The 14,908-nt window shown below is 46.9% G+C and overlaps 1 protein-coding gene across 4 annotated transcripts in view; it reads right to left on the bottom strand.

Annotated features, from left to right (window-relative positions):
- Positions 1–9,638, bottom strand: part of LOC142910660 (uncharacterized) — a 78,345-nt gene extending 68,707 nt beyond the window's left edge. Inside the window, exons 1-3 of one of the 4 annotated variants that reach the window (XM_076060027.1) lie at positions 9,453–9,638; positions 6,651–6,788; positions 6,420–6,509 (exon numbers count right to left, since the gene is read on the bottom strand). In XM_076060027.1, the coding sequence (XP_075916142.1) occupies positions 6,420–6,509; positions 6,651–6,741 (181 nt within the window). In that variant the 5' untranslated portion in view covers positions 6,742–6,788; positions 9,453–9,638. The remainder of the gene's footprint in view (positions 1–6,419; positions 6,510–6,650; positions 6,789–9,452) is intronic. The other 3 variants (XM_076060024.1, XM_076060025.1, XM_076060026.1) reach the window with 3 other exon arrangements.
- Between the last annotated feature and the right edge of the window lie 5,270 nt (positions 9,639–14,908).

Here is a 14,908-nt window from a genome sequence, read left to right as displayed (position 1 = left end):
GTAGTCTGTGGGTCTCTGTGTGAGTAGTGTGTGGGTCTCTCTGTGAGTAGTCTGTGGGTCTCTGTGCGAGTAGTGTGTGGGTCTCTCTGTGAGTAGTCTGTGGGTCTCTGTGTGAGTAGTGTGTGGGTCTCTCTGTGAGTAGTCTGTGGGTCTCTGTGCGAGTAGTGTGTGGGTCTCTCTGTGAGTAGTCTGTGGGTCTCTGTGTGAGTAGTGTGTGGGTCTCTGTGTGAGTAGTGCGTGGGTCTCTGTGTGAGTAGTGCGTGGGTCTCTGTGTGAGTAGTGTATGGGTTTCTGTGTGAGTAGTCTGTGGGTCTCTGTGTGAGTAGTCTGTGGGTCTCTGTGTGAGTAGTGTGTGGGTCTCTGTGTGAGTAGTCTGTGGGTCTCTGTGTGAGTAATGTGTGGGTCTCTGTGTGAGTAGTGTGTGGGTCTCTGTGTGAGTAGTGTGTGGGTCTCTCTGTGTGAGTAGTGTGTGGGTCTCTCTGTGAGTAGTCTGTGGGTCTCTCTGTGAGTAGTGTGTGGGTCTCTGTGTGACTAGTCTGTGGGTCTCTCTGTGAGCAGTGTGTGGGTCTCTGTGTGAGTAGTCTGTGGGTCTCTCTGTGAGTAGTGTGTGGGTCTCTGTGTGAGTAGTCTGTGGGTATCTCTGTGAGTAGTGTGTGGGTTTCTGTGTGAGTAGTGTATGGGTCTTCCTGCGAGTAGTGTGTGGGTCTCTCTGTGAGTAGTCTGTGGGTCTCTATGTGAGTAGTGTGTGGGTCTCTCTGTTAGTAGTGTGTGGGTTTCTGTGTGAGTAGTCTGTGGGTCTCTGTGTGAGTAGTCTGTGGGTCTCTGTGTGAGTAGTGTGTGGGTCTCTGTGTGAGTAGTGTGTGGGTCTCTGTGTGAGTAGTGTGTGGGTCTCTGTGTGAGTAGTGTGTGGGTCTCTGTGTGAGTAGTGTGTGGGTCTCTCTGTGAGTAGTCTGTGGGTCTCTGTGCGAGTAGTGTGTGGGTCTCTCTGTGAGTAGTCTGTGGGTCTCTGTGTGAGTAGTGTGTAGGTCTCTGTGTGAGTAGTCTGTTGGTCTCTCTGTGAGTAGTGTGTGGATCTCTGTGTGAGTAGTGTGTGGGTATCTCTGTGAGTAGTGTGTGGGTCTCTCTGTGAGTAGTGTGTGGGTTTCTGTGTGAGTAGTGTATGGGTCTTCCTGTGAGTAGTGTGTGGGTCTCTGTGTGAGTACTGCGTGGGTCTCTGTGTGAGTAGTGTGTGGGTCTCTCTGTGAGTAGTCTGTGGGTCTCTGTGTGAGTAGTGTGTGGGTCTCTGTGTGAGTAGTGTGTGGGTCTCTGTGTGAGTAGTCTGTGGGTCTACTGTGTGAGTAGTCTGTGGGTCTCTGTGTGAGTAGTGTGTAGGTCTCTGTGTGAGTAGTCTGTTGGTCTCTCTGTGAGTAGTGTGTGGGTCTCTGTGTGAGTAGTGTGTGGGTCTCTGTGTGAGTAGTGTGTGGGTCTCTCTGTGAGTAGTGTGTGGGTCTCTGTGTGTGTAGTGTGTGGGTCTCTGTGTGAGTAGTGTATGGGTCTTCCTGTGAGTAGTGTGTGGGTCTCTGTGTGAGTAGTGCGTGGGTCTCTGTGTGAGTAGTGTGTGGGTCTCTGTGTGAGTAGTGTGTGGGTCTCTGTGTGAGTAGTCTGTGGGTCTACTGTGTGAGTAGTCTGTGGGTCTCTGTGTGAGTAGTGTGTGGGTCTCTCTGTGAGTAGTGTGTGGGTCTCTGTGTGAGTAGTCTGTGGGTCTCTGTGTGAGTAGTGTGTGGGTCTCTATGTGAGTAGTCTGTGGGTCTCTGTGTGAGTAGTGTGTGGGTCTCTCTGTGAGTAGTGTGTGGGTCTCTGTGTGAGTAGTCTGTGGGTCTACTGTGTGAGTAGTCTGTGGGTCTCTGTGTGAGTAGTGTGTGGGTCTCTGTGTGAGTAGTCTGTGGGTCTACTGTGTGAGTAGTCTGTGGGTCTCTGTGTGAGTAGTGTGTGGGTCTCTCTGTGAGTAGTGTGTAGGTCTCTGTGTGAGTAGTCTGTTGGTCTCTCTGTGAGTAGTGTGTGGATCTCTGTGTGAGTAGTGTGTGGGTATCTCTGTGAGTAGTGTGTGGGTCTCTCTGTGAGTAGTGTGTGGGTTTCTGTGTGAGTAGTGTATGGGTCTTCCTGTGAGTAGTGTGTAGGTCTCTGTGTGAGTAGTGCGTGGGTCTCTGTGTGAGTAGTGTGTGGGTCTCTCTGTGAGTAGTCTGTGGGTCTCTGTGTGAGTAGTGTGTGGGTCTCTGTGTGAGTAGTGTGTGGGTCTCTGTGTGAGTAGTGTGTGGGTCTCTGTGTGAGTAGTGTGTGGGTCTCTGTGTGAGTAGTGTGTGGGTCTCTCTGTGAGTAGTCTGTGGGTCTCTGTGCGAGTAGTGTGTGGGTCTCTCTGTGAGTAGTCTGTGGGTCTCTGTGTGAGTAGTGTGTAGGTCTCTGTGTGAGTAGTCTGTTGGTCTCTCTGTGAGTAGTGTGTGGATCTCTGTGTGAGTAGTGTGTGGGTATCTCTGTGAGTAGTGTGTGGGTCTCTCTGTGAGTAGTGTGTGGGTTTCTGTGTGAGTAGTGTATGGGTCTTCCTGTGAGTAGTGTGTGGGTCTCTGTGTGAGTACTGCGTGGGTCTCTGTGTGAGTAGTGTGTGGGTCTCTCTGTGAGTAGTCTGTGGGTCTCTGTGTGAGTAGTGTGTGGGTCTCTGTGTGAGTAGTGTGTGGGTCTCTGTGTGAGTAGTCTGTGGGTCTACTGTGTGAGTAGTCTGTGGGTCTCTGTGTGAGTAGTGTGTGGGTCTCTCTGTGAGTAGTCTGTGGGTCTCTGTGCGAGTAGTGTGTGGGTCTCTCTGTGAGTAGTCTGTGGGTCTCTGTGTGAGTAGTGTGTGGGTCTCTGTGTGAGTAGTGTGTGGGTCTCTGTGTGAGTAGTCTTTGGGTCTACTGTGTGAGTAGTCTGTGGGTCTCTGTGTGAGTAGTGTGTGGGTCTCTCTGTGAGTAGTCTGTGGGTCTCTGTGCGAGTAGTGTGTGGGTCTCTCTGTGAGTAGTCTGTGGGTCTCTGTGTGAGTAGTGTGTGGGTCTCTCTGTGAGTAGTCTGTGGGTCTCTGTGCGAGTAGTGTGTGGGTCTCTCTGTGAGTAGTCTGTGGGTCTCTGTGTGACTAGTGTGTGGGTCTCTGTGTGAGTAGTGCGTGGGTCTCTGTGTGAGTAGTGCGTGGGTCTCTGTGTGAGTAGTGTGTGGGTTTCTGTGTGAGTAGTCTGTGGGTCTCTGTGTGAGTAGTCTGTGGGTCTCTGTGTGAGTAGTGTGTGGGTCTCTGTGTGAGTAGTCTGTGGGTCTCTGTGTGAGTAATGTGTGGGTCTCTGTGTGAGTAGTGTGTGGGTCTCTGTGTGAGTAGTGTGTGGGTCTCTCTGTGTGAGTAGTGTGTGGGTCTCTCTGTGAGTAGTCTGTGGGTCTCTCTGTGAGTAGTGTGTGGGTCTCTGTGTGACTAGTCTGTGGGTCTCTCTGTGAGCAGTGTGTGGGTCTCTGTGTGAGTAGTCTGTGGGTCTCTCTGTGAGTAGTGTGTGGGTCTCTGTGTGAGTAGTCTGTGGGTATCTCTGTGAGTAGTGTGTGGGTTTCTGTGTGAGTAGTGTATGGGTCTTCCTGCGAGTAGTGTGTGGGTCTCTCTGTGAGTAGTCTGTGGGTCTCTATGTGAGTAGTGTGTGGGTCTCTCTGTTAGTAGTGTGTGGGTTTCTGTGTGAGTAGTCTGTGGGTCTCTGTGTGAGTAGTGTGTGGGTCTCTGTGTGAGTAGTGTCTGGGTCTCTGTGTGAGTAGTGTGTGGGTCTCTGTGTGAGTAGTGTGTGGGTCTCTCTGTGTGAGTAGTGTGTGGGTCTCTGTGTGAGTAGTGTGTGGGTCTCTCTGTGTGAGTAGTGTGTGGGTCTCTCTGTGAGTAGTCTGTGGGTATCTCTGTGAGTAGTGTGTGGGTCTCTGTGTGACTAGTCTGTGGGTCTCTCTGTGAGTAGTGTGTGGGTCTCTGTGTGAGTAGTCTGTGGGTCTCTCTGTGAGTAGTGTGTGGGTCTCTGTGTGTCAGTAGTCTGTGGGTATCTCTGTGAGTAGTGTGTGTGTCTCTGTGTGAGTAGTGTGTGGGTCTCTGTGTGAGTAGTCTGTGGGTCTCTGTGTGAGTAGTCTGTGGGTCTCTGAGTGAGTAGTGTGTGGGTCTCTCTGTGTGAGTAGTGTGTGGGTCTCTGTGTGAGTAGTCTGTGGGTCTCTGTGTGAGTAGTGTGTGGGTCTCTATGTGAGTAGTCTGTGGGTCTCTGTGTGAGTAGTGTGTGGGTCTCTCTGTGAGTAGTGTGTGGGTCTCTGTGTGAGTAGTCTGTGGGTCTACTGTGTGAGTAGTCTGTGGGTCTCTGTGTGAGTAGTGTGTGGGTCTCTGTGTGAGTAGTCTGTGGGTCTACTGTGTGAGTAGTCTGTGGGTCTCTGTGTGAGTAGTGTGTGGGTCTCTCTGTGAGTAGTGTGTAGGTCTCTGTGTGAGTAGTCTGTTGGTCTCTCTGTGAGTAGTGTGTGGATCTCTGTGTGAGTAGTGTGTGGGTATCTCTGTGAGTAGTGTGTGGGTCTCTCTGTGAGAAGTGTGTGGGTTTCTGTGTGAGTAGTGTATGGGTCTTCCTGTGAGTAGTGTGTGGGTCTCTGTGTGAGTACTGCGTGGGTCTCTGTGTGAGTAGTGTGTGGGTCTCTCTGTGAGTAGTCTGTGGGTCTCTGTGTGAGTAGTGTGTGGGTCTCTGTGTGAGTAGTGTGTGGGTCTCTGTGTGAGTAGTCTGTGGGTCTACTGTGTGAGTAGTCTGTGGGTCTCTGTGTGAGTAGTGTGTGGGTCTCTCTGTGAGTAGTCTGTGGGTCTCTGTGCGAGTAGTGTGTGGGTCTCTCTGTGAGTAGTCTGTGGGTCTCTGTGTGAGTAGTGTGTGGGTCTCTGTGTGAGTAGTGTGTGGGTCTCTGTGTGAGTAGTCTTTGGGTCTACTGTGTGAGTAGTCTGTGGGTCTCTGTGTGAGTAGTGTGTGGGTCTCTCTGTGAGTAGTCTGTGGGTCTCTGTGCGAGTAGTGTGTGGGTCTCTCTGTGAGTAGTCTGTGGGTCTCTGTGTGAGTAGTGTGTGGGTCTCTCTGTGAGTAGTCTGTGGGTCTCTGTGCGAGTAGTGTGTGGGTCTCTCTGTGAGTAGTCTGTGGGTCTCTGTGTGAGTAGTGTGTGGGTCTCTGTGTGAGTAGTGCGTGGGTCTCTGTGTGAGTAGTGCGTGGGTCTCTGTGTGAGTAGTGTGTGGGTTTCTGTGTGAGTAGTCTGTGGGTCTCTGTGTGAGTAGTCTGTGGGTCTCTGTGTGAGTAGTGTGTGGGTCTCTGTGTGAGTAGTCTGTGGGTCTCTGTGTGAGTAATGTGTGGGTCTCTGTGTGAGTAGTGTGTGGGTCTCTGTGTGAGTAGTGTGTGGGTCTCTCTGTGTGAGTAGTGTGTGGGTCTCTCTGTGAGTAGTCTGTGGGTCTCTCTGTGAGTAGTGTGTGGGTCTCTGTGTTACTAGTCTGTGGGTCTCTCTGTGAGCAGTGTGTGGGTCTCTGTGTGAGTAGTCTGTGGGTCTCTCTGTGAGTAGTGTGTGGGTCTCTGTGTGAGTAGTCTGTGGGTATCTCTGTGAGTAGTGTGTGGGTTTCTGTGTGAGTAGTGTATGGGTCTTCCTGCGAGTAGTGTGTGGGTCTCTCTGTGAGTAGTCTGTGGGTCTCTATGTGAGTAGTGTGTGGGTCTCTCTGTTAGTAGTGTGTGGGTTTCTGTGTGAGTAGTCTGTGGGTCTCTGTGTGAGTAGTCTGTGGGTCTCTGTGTGAGTAGTGTGTGGGTCTCTGTGTGAGTAGTGTGTGGGTCTCTGTGTGAGTAGTGTGTGGGTCTCTGTGTGAGTAGTCTGTGGGTCTCTGTGTGAGTAGTGTGTGGGTCTCTGTGTGAGTAGTGTCTGGGTCTCTGTCTGAGTAGTGTGTGGGTCTCTGTGTGAGTAGTGTGTGGGTCTCTCTGTGTGAGTAGTGTGTGGGTCTCTGTGTGAGTAGTGTGTGGGTCTCTCTGTGTGAGTAGTGTGTGGGTCTCTCTGTGAGTAGTCTGTGGGTATCTCTGTGAGTAGTGTGTGGGTCTCTGTGTGACTAGTCTGTGGGTCTCTCTGTGAGTAGTGTGTGGGTCTCTGTGTGAGTAGTCTGTGGGTCTCTCTGTGAGTAGTGTGTGGGTCTCTGTGTGTCAGTAGTCTGTGGGTATCTCTGTGAGTAGTGTGTGGGTCTCTGTGTGAGTAGTCTGTGGGTCTCTGTGTTAGTAGTGCGTGGGTCTCTCTGTGAGTAGTCTGTGGGTCTCTCTGTGAGTAGTCTGTGGGTCTCTCTGTGAGTAGTGTGTGGGTCTCTGTGTGAGTAGTCTGTGGGTCTCTGTGTGAGTAGTGTGTGGGTCTCACACAGAGACCCACACACTACTCACACAGATACCCACAAGTGTTTCGAGTACTCGGCCCCGCTTGAACGTCGAAGTGCTTCGTTGAAGCCATCATTTGCAGGAGCCGGGGCGCTTCTGAAAAAAAAGAGCCACGAAGCTCAGTGGGCATTGCCTGGTGAAGTCAAAAGAGTCGAGTTTAGTCGATGGCCTTTAGTGGGAGTAGCGTTGAGGGGGGGCATCGTCTCAAGTGGGGTAGCGGCGCTGTTTGCTACTCACGGTCAAGGGGCAGGGCGAAGGGGTTGTGACGGTCGCCCAGCACAACGGCCAGCAAGGCCACTAAACGGGTGGTGGTGGGGAAAGCCTCCATTGGGGGGGGGGTGGCAGATGGTCGGCCTGGCGGCTTCCTTCACTTGGCTAGGAGGGATGAAGGGGAGGGAGTAGGAGGAGCAGTGGGAATGATATTTATTTAGACTGCAAGAGGAGGAATCCAAAGCGCTACGAAGCTCTTTATTTCACAGACGTCCAGCTGGGGCACTGGGTCAGAAACATGACAACAAACACAAAACAAAAACACGGCGTGAGTGTAGAGTTACAGGAAGAGTAAAACAAATCACTAATAAAAGTAACCAATGTTTAATCTTTCCACGTGAAGCACACCACCGTGCTACATAGCTCTTTTTAAGAAGAGACCTTGGCCCATAAATGGTGGGCTGATATCAAGTGGACATTCAGGGCAAAATACTCTAAACGCGTGGCGTTTCTGAATGTGGAGGGGAAAAAACCGGAGGACTCGGGGAGAAAAATCCACGCGGCCACGGGGCGCGAGAAACGTCAACTCCAAAGATAGAGCAGGGAGTGTCAGAGTCGGTATCAAACCCCACGACCTCCTGTGCACCAGGTGACAACCATGCCGGGTTAAAGACCTCCTCCTTCACAAAGGACAATTGGATGCATGCCTAAGGCTCCTTCGTTGATGGACACGTTCCTCCTGCGGTGAGCAAAATGTTTAGGTTCTCATCGTTTCGCAGAGGCTGCATTTTTTGCCACCGCAGAAAACGAATGTTGGGGGAAACGCCTCCTCGCATCGGACTCTTTGATTTTTGTTCGCTAAAGTCACGTAGGTAAAAAAATATAAATAAAATAAATAAATAGAAAAACAACTCAATTAAAATCACGACGTTTCGGAGGCAGCAGCACAAGCTTCCGTCTTGAGGTAGAAACCGTCACGGTAAAAATTGCTGCATCAGGTGAAGAGAACTCTAAGACACCCGAGATTGTATACAGGTTAAGGGGGGGGGGGAGATAAGAAGGGCCGTGGGGGGGGGGGGCTAAGTTAAGCCGCCTTCTGTTATGCTGCAGGGGGTTGGGGACGGAGAGATGGCCGTGTGCAGGTTGAAGAGCGTTACACACGTGAACCAGAGGCAGGAGGCAGTAGTTAAGCTGACAAACTGGTTGCCTTGCAGAGCATACTGCTGTAAACTATAAGGCTGCTAAAGTTTAACTTGGGTTTAACTTTATATTTTTTTACCTCCGCGGCTTTACCGAAAAAAATCCAAAGAGTAGGAATCCTTGCACATCGCGAAAGCTTCAAATCTAGCGCCTCACATCGTGTTAGTTTGGCACCGATGTTCGTGCTGATTGTTTTAAACTAGATCAATAAAACAACATTGATTACAGCCCCAGCTCAGGTTTTTTTCCCATCAATGAAACAGCCCCTGGAGTGAGAGCACCTCCCAGGGTATAAACCAACACTGCCGCACGTCTGTCCAAGAGCTGTGTAAAAAAACAATTGAGTTGAAAAAAATGTCAAGCCGACAGGGAAAGGGGCTCCTGGCAACTGTGACCGCCAGCCAGGTCGATGTGTTGGTAATGAGAATGTGCAATTTTTTTGTCCTTGGAAACACGGACTATGAATAAAACGAGATATTCTTAACTCTTTCGGTAAAGTCACGTTGAAGGGAAACAATAAAATAATAAAATATATATAAAACAATAAAAATTCTCCCGACGTTTCGACCATAACACAAACGGTCGTCATCAGGTCGAAACGTCGTGAGAATTTTCAATTGTTTTATATATTTTTTATTATTTTATTGTTTCCCTTCAACGTGACTTTACCGAAAGAGCTAAGAATATGAATTACTGCAGTCACGAAAGCTTCACATCAAGATTCAAAACGAGATACTCGCAGAGTTTACGCTTCTGAATGTGCACTTGTTCAAGCGATTCACTCGGGTCTAAGAGGCAGACGCACGGTAAATTATTGGGCGGCACTTTGTAAGCTCCTAAGGTAGACAAAGTGAGCTTGAACACGACGCGCTCGAGTGAAGTCTTTGAGCGACGCATAGTTCATAGTTCATTTATTTGGTATAGCCCTGTGAGCCATTCGGCTCTTGAATCGGGTGCAACCGCAACAAACAAAAAACATGAACAAGAAAACATCTTAAAGTGATTATGTGACTGTGCAAACAGAAAATACAGGAAAAAATATCAAAATATTCCTGAAATAGCACCGTACACCAACGCTGTGTGCAAAAATCCCAGTGGGATGCAAGTCAAATAACAACCACAAGACAACTAAGATTAAAGCCATCAGTCTAACTCCGTACTACAATAAACAAAAACATGGCCAAAACAAAAAAAACTTTTCGAAATCACCAAAATAAAAGCCATAAATCCAATGTAACAGTGATCATAGGGACTGTGACCGAATTTTTAACAATAAACTACATAAAAAAATTATAACACCAAAATCTAGAGCCATAATTTAGGCCACTGAACAGCAGTGGCAGCTAGGGTTGTACAACTCCTCTAGAGCACATTGACACGCGTGCATTGCAAATAATTCAAGTTTAAAACACGCAGCAAAGATTCGTTACAAAAGCCGAGCGGCAGCCTTCACGCATCCTTGGGAAGCTTGCTAACCCACAACATAACCTAGAGACCATCTTCCAGGTCTCTATGGAGGCCATCGCATGACAGCGGCATCTGTAGCCGGCCAAAGTGCCGCCTCGGTCGGCTGGGCAATCTAGCCGAGACCGGTGACACTCCCGGAATAGGCCTCAACACGGCACTCACCAGCGCAACGCTGCGTAGGTGTCTGGGGGGGGGGTCTTGAGCTATATCCTCCTTCGTGGTGAGGTTACAAACAAAACAATGTCCTCGTGTGGTCGTGGTGGAGGAGGAGATTCGACGTTCCGTGCCTTGAATCACGGGCAGGCGACTCGGCAGGGCTGCTATCACGTGAGGCCTTAGCAGGGCGCTTTTATAAATCGTAGTGCGGATAGGCGAACACGCAGTGCGAGCGAGGCTCAGATTCTGTAGAACTGATAAACACTGCCCATAGACTCAGCACTGCCCATAGACTCAGCACTGCCCATAGACTCAGCACTGCCCAGAGACTCACCACTGCCCATAGACTCAACACTGCCCATAGACTCAACACTGCACCATAGACTCAACACTGCACCATAATAGACTCAGCACTGCCCATAGACTCAACACTGCCCGTAGACTCAACACTGCCCGTAGACTCAACACTGCCCATATAAATTTTGATTTAAAGCTTTCGTGACTGCAGTAATTCATATTCTTAGTTTTTTCGGTAAAGTCACGTTGAAGAGAAACAACAAAATAACAAAAAAAATATATAAAACAATAAAAAATTCTCACGACGTTTCGACCATAACTCAAACAGTCATCATCAGGTGTGTCGGTTTGCATAAATTTATTTTGAAAACGGCATATTTATTTATTTATATATATATAAAAATAACGTTTGCGTCACGCGCAACGATTGGCTGTTTGCCAGGACTAGTCCATCTATTTTTTGAAAAGAGGAGGGGGGAGACGAAATTTGTTTTTATGTATGCTGTCTGAAAGCCACTGTAAGCGTGAACAATCAATCAAGAACTGAAATGATTTATCAAATCTTTCCAATGATTGCTAAGATAGAATCCATCTTCTCGGTTGAAATTGTCTCTGTGTTTGTATATGTGGATAGCCTCATGAACGAATCTCTCATGGAAGCCAGATGGCTTACAAAGAACCTCCGTCTTGGAAAAGTCAATGGCATGTGAGCCTACTGAATTAGAACAATGATCTGCTACGGCCGAGGTGTTGGTCCTACCGTGTTTACAAACTAAGTTGCCTCTGTGGTAGTAGTTACATTGGAGAAACCAAACGCCATATCTCGGACCGCATTCGTGAACATAAAGCAGACCTTAAACACGGTAGGACCAACACCTCGGCCGTAGCAGATCATTGTTCTAATTCAGTAGGCTCACATGCCATTGACTTTTCCAAGACGGAGGTTCTTTGTAAGCCATCTGGCTTCCATGAGAGATTCGTTCATGAGGCTATCCACATATACAAACACAGAGACAATTTCAACCGAGAAGATGGATTCTATCTTAGCAATCATTGGAAAGATTTGATAAATCATTTCAGTTCTTGATTGATTGTTCACGCTTACAGTGGCTTTCAGACAGCATACATAAAAACAAATTTCGTCTCCCCCCTCCTCTTTTCAAAAAATAGATGGACTAGTCCTGGCAAACAGCCAATCGTTGCGCGTGACGCAAACGTTATTTTTATATATATATAAATAAATAAATATGCCGTTTTCAAAATAAATTTATGCAAACCGACACACCTGATGATGACCGTTTGAGTTATGGTCGAAACGTCGTGAGAATTTTTTATTGTTTTATATATATATTTTGTTATTTTGTTGTTTCTCTTCAACGTGACTTTACCGAAAAAACTAAGAATATACTGCCCATATACTCAACACTGCACCATAGACTCAACACTGCCCGTAGACTCAACACTGCCCGTAGACTCAACACTGCCCATATACTCAACACTGCACCATAGACTCAACACTGCCCGTAGACTCAACACTGCCCATAGACTCAACACTGCCCATAGACTCAACACTGCCCATAGACTCAACACTGCCCCATAGACTCACCACTGTGATCTCTACATTGGGTCAAACTTAACATCTCTTAAAGTTCGACGGCTTGTGCACCAGATCTTATTTATTCACGATGTACTTACAAAAAATTCCACAGACTACCTACTGGATCTCCTCTCTGTTTCAAAGAACAAATTTGACCTCAGGTCTTCACTCATTTACCAGCTTCACATTCCCTATTGCCGTACAAAAACTGGAGGAAGGGCCTTTGCTATTCATGACCCCAGGGTCTGGAATGCTATTGCCAATAAACTGCAACTTGAATCACTACCTATGAGATCTTCACTCAAAAATGCTCTAGAGGAGTTGTACACCCCTAGCTGCCACTGCTATTCAGTGGCCTAAAATATGGCTCTAGATTTTGGTGTTATAATTTATGTATATAGTTTATTGTAAAAAATTCGGTCACACTCCCTATGATCACTGTTACATTGCATTTATGGCTTTTATTGTGGTGATTTCGAAAAGTTTTTTTGGTTTAGGTCATGTTAATGTTTATTGTAGTACGGAGTTAGACTGATGGCCTTAATCTTAGTTATCTACATAATGACACCTTGCCGATATTAACTATGTTAACCTATTTGTATTTTTTATTTTTCAATTATATCTTAAAGCTATTTTATATTCGATATTTATTCAATTTTACATACTTCAGCCCCTTGGTGTTAGACTTTTAACCCTTATTATTATAGTAAGACTTGTTTAAAACTTATTTAAGATTTTAGATTCCTATATGTTGAATGTATGCACCATCCTGCCAAAGTAAATTCCGTGTCGGTGTGAACTTTCATGGCGAATAAAACCCTTTCTGATTCTGATTCTATTGTGGTTATTGTTGTTGTTATTTGACTTGCATCCCACTGGGATTTTTGCACACAGAGTTGGTGTACGGTGCTATTTCAGGAATATTTTGATATTTTTTCCTGTATTTTCTGTTTGCACAGTCACATAATCATTTTAAGATGTTTTCTTGTTCATGTTTTTTGTTTGTTGCGGTTGCACCCGATTCAAGAGCCGAATGGCTCACAGGGCTATACCAAATAAATAAACAAATGAACTGCAATGAACTAATATCGAAATGTACATTAGCATAATTTATTCATACTCTATTTTTTATTTACGGAGAAGCTCATTGTGGGAGGAGCGTGTCCCGTTCCCCGGAAGTGACGTCATGTCACCTGCTGCCGCGTGACGTCACGAGATAACAGGAAGCTATCACTTCCTGCACTGAAATCCGAGGTGAGAAATTCTCATTGCGATTGTGGTTGTTGTGGTGGTGGTTGTGGTGGTTGTTGTGGTGGTTGTTGTTGTTGTTTACCAAGGTAGAGCCTCGCTCTCTCTCGTAGGGATGTCAATTGAGTAGCAGCGAGCATGGGAATCGATGTCCAGGTTGGAACTTTACAGCGCGGGGCCTAGCCACGCGGGGCCTTGCCTCCTGCCCTCGCCTGATTGCGTTTACTTTAATTATCTCGCTTAAGTTTAATTTGTCTTCACCCGGCTCGCCACTTTGTAACTTTGTTTTATTGTAAATATTCACGCAGTTTTTTTTTTCACCAGGCCAAGCCCGCTTGAGCTGCTATACCGCTCTTGTTATCAGAAGCGACCTGCCCACAACAACACAAGGTGAGGCTTTGTCAACGTGTGTGAATGTTTTGACTTAAAACTTTGGTGACTGCAGGAATTAATATTCTTGTTTCTTTCGGTAAAGTTACGTAGATAGAAAATAAAATAAAAATAAAATAAAAAATTTAAAATAAAGCAAAAAACCCACGACGTTTCGATCGCAACACAAGTGGTCTTTATCTTATTGAATTTAATCTGTTATTTTTATTTTCTATCTACGTGACTTTACTGAAAGAACCAACAATACGTGTGTCAATGTCTATCGGTCAAAGACGCTAAACGGAGTGACACACAAACTCCAAATATACAGCAGGCGTCAGGGTCGGGATCGAACCCACGACTTCCTGTATACCGGGTGAGGTAGTTAACATCTCACCACGGAGAGAGACACGCAAACTCCAGTTAGCCTCGGATATGTTCGTTGATCCTCAATTAATTACTTGGTGGAGTGAGGAAGCATTCATGCCAAGCAGATGAAGGTGGCCAGGCGTGATTCTAGACACGTCACCGCCTGTTTACCCAGTGACAGTGTACAGTTTGTGTTTGCAGTAACGTCTATTAACTCTGTTGAACACGGAGGTTATATCATAACAGTAGTTTACTTTTGTTTTCCTCTGGAACTCTTTGTAAGAATGGAAACAGGAAGTTAACACAGCACACACATTCAGCTGAAGTCGGAACTGTTCATCCCAGCATTTAAGAACATCTGAGCCTGGATTGGCACCTCTAAGCTGCGATTGAACATTAATTTATTAATTTCTGCATAACACAAATAGTATTGTTTTCAACACCCTTTGCTATGTCAGCTGAATTTAGCTCTCATAAATATTCCTTTTGTAGCCAGACAGCCGAAATTGTGTACTCGGAGTTTTGGGTGAACATTCATTTTGAAGATACGAGGGCTTCCAGGCATGTTTATGACCATTTGCCCTCTCATTGTGTGCCATAACAGCCCGTGTGATGAATTTGGGAAACGTTTTACTACATCATGAATATATGAATATAGACGTGTAAGTCACATGTGACTATATATGCATTTCTCTGTGCCTCGATACTGACGTGTAGATGGTGTGGGTATTATTTTTTTCTGTCTGCAGCTGACGCTTCCTCTGACGCTTCCTCTGCAGAATTGGTCTGATGGAGCAAATGTACTCAGCGCAGCTCGGTATGACAAGGCAACAATGCGACCGGCGTGCATACAGCACGGATCGGACTGGAAATTTGACACAGCACCAGAGAACACACACAGGAGAGAAACCCTTCAAGTGCAGTGTGTGTAACAAGGCATTTGCACGGTCATTTGCTCTTAAAATACACCAGAGAACACACACGGGAGAGAAACCCTTCAAATGCACTGTGTGTGGGAAGGCGTTTGCGCGTTCATCTACTCTTGTAATACACCAGAGAACACACACGGGAGAGAAACCCTTCAAGTGCAGTGTGTGTGGGAAGGCGTTTCCACATTCATCTACTCTTGTAGAACACCAGAGAACACACACGGGAGAGAAACCCTTCAAGTGCAGTGTGTGCGTGAAGGCGTTTGCACAGTCATGTGCTCTTGTAAAGCACCAGAGAACACACACAGGAGAGAAACCCTTCAGGTGCAGTGTGTGTGGGAAGACATTTTCAGATTTATCTACTCTTAAAACACACCAGAGAACACACACGGGAGAGAAACCTTTCAGATGCACGATCTGTGGGATGGCGTTTACACAGTCATGTAATCTTGTAACACACCAGAGAACACACACGGGAGAGAAACCCTTCCAGTGCAGTGTTTGTGGGAAGGCATTTTCACGGTCATCTTCTCTTAAAAAACACCAGAGAACACACACGTGAGAGAAACCCTTCAAGTGCAGTGTGTGTGGGAAGACATTTTCAGATTCATGTAATCTTGTAATACACCAGAGAACACACACGGGAGAGAAAC

This window comes from Petromyzon marinus, unplaced genomic scaffold (assembly GCF_048934315.1).
Source record: "Petromyzon marinus isolate PM22_M1 ecotype Great Lakes invasive population unplaced genomic scaffold, UKy_Petmar_22M1.pri1.0 PM_G_Scaffold_15, whole genome shotgun sequence".
In the NCBI taxonomy this organism is placed as follows: domain Eukaryota; kingdom Metazoa; phylum Chordata; class Hyperoartia; order Petromyzontiformes; family Petromyzontidae; genus Petromyzon; species Petromyzon marinus.
The sequence above is the reverse complement of the archived record's forward strand: the minus strand, read 5'-3'. Positions and strand labels throughout refer to the sequence as shown.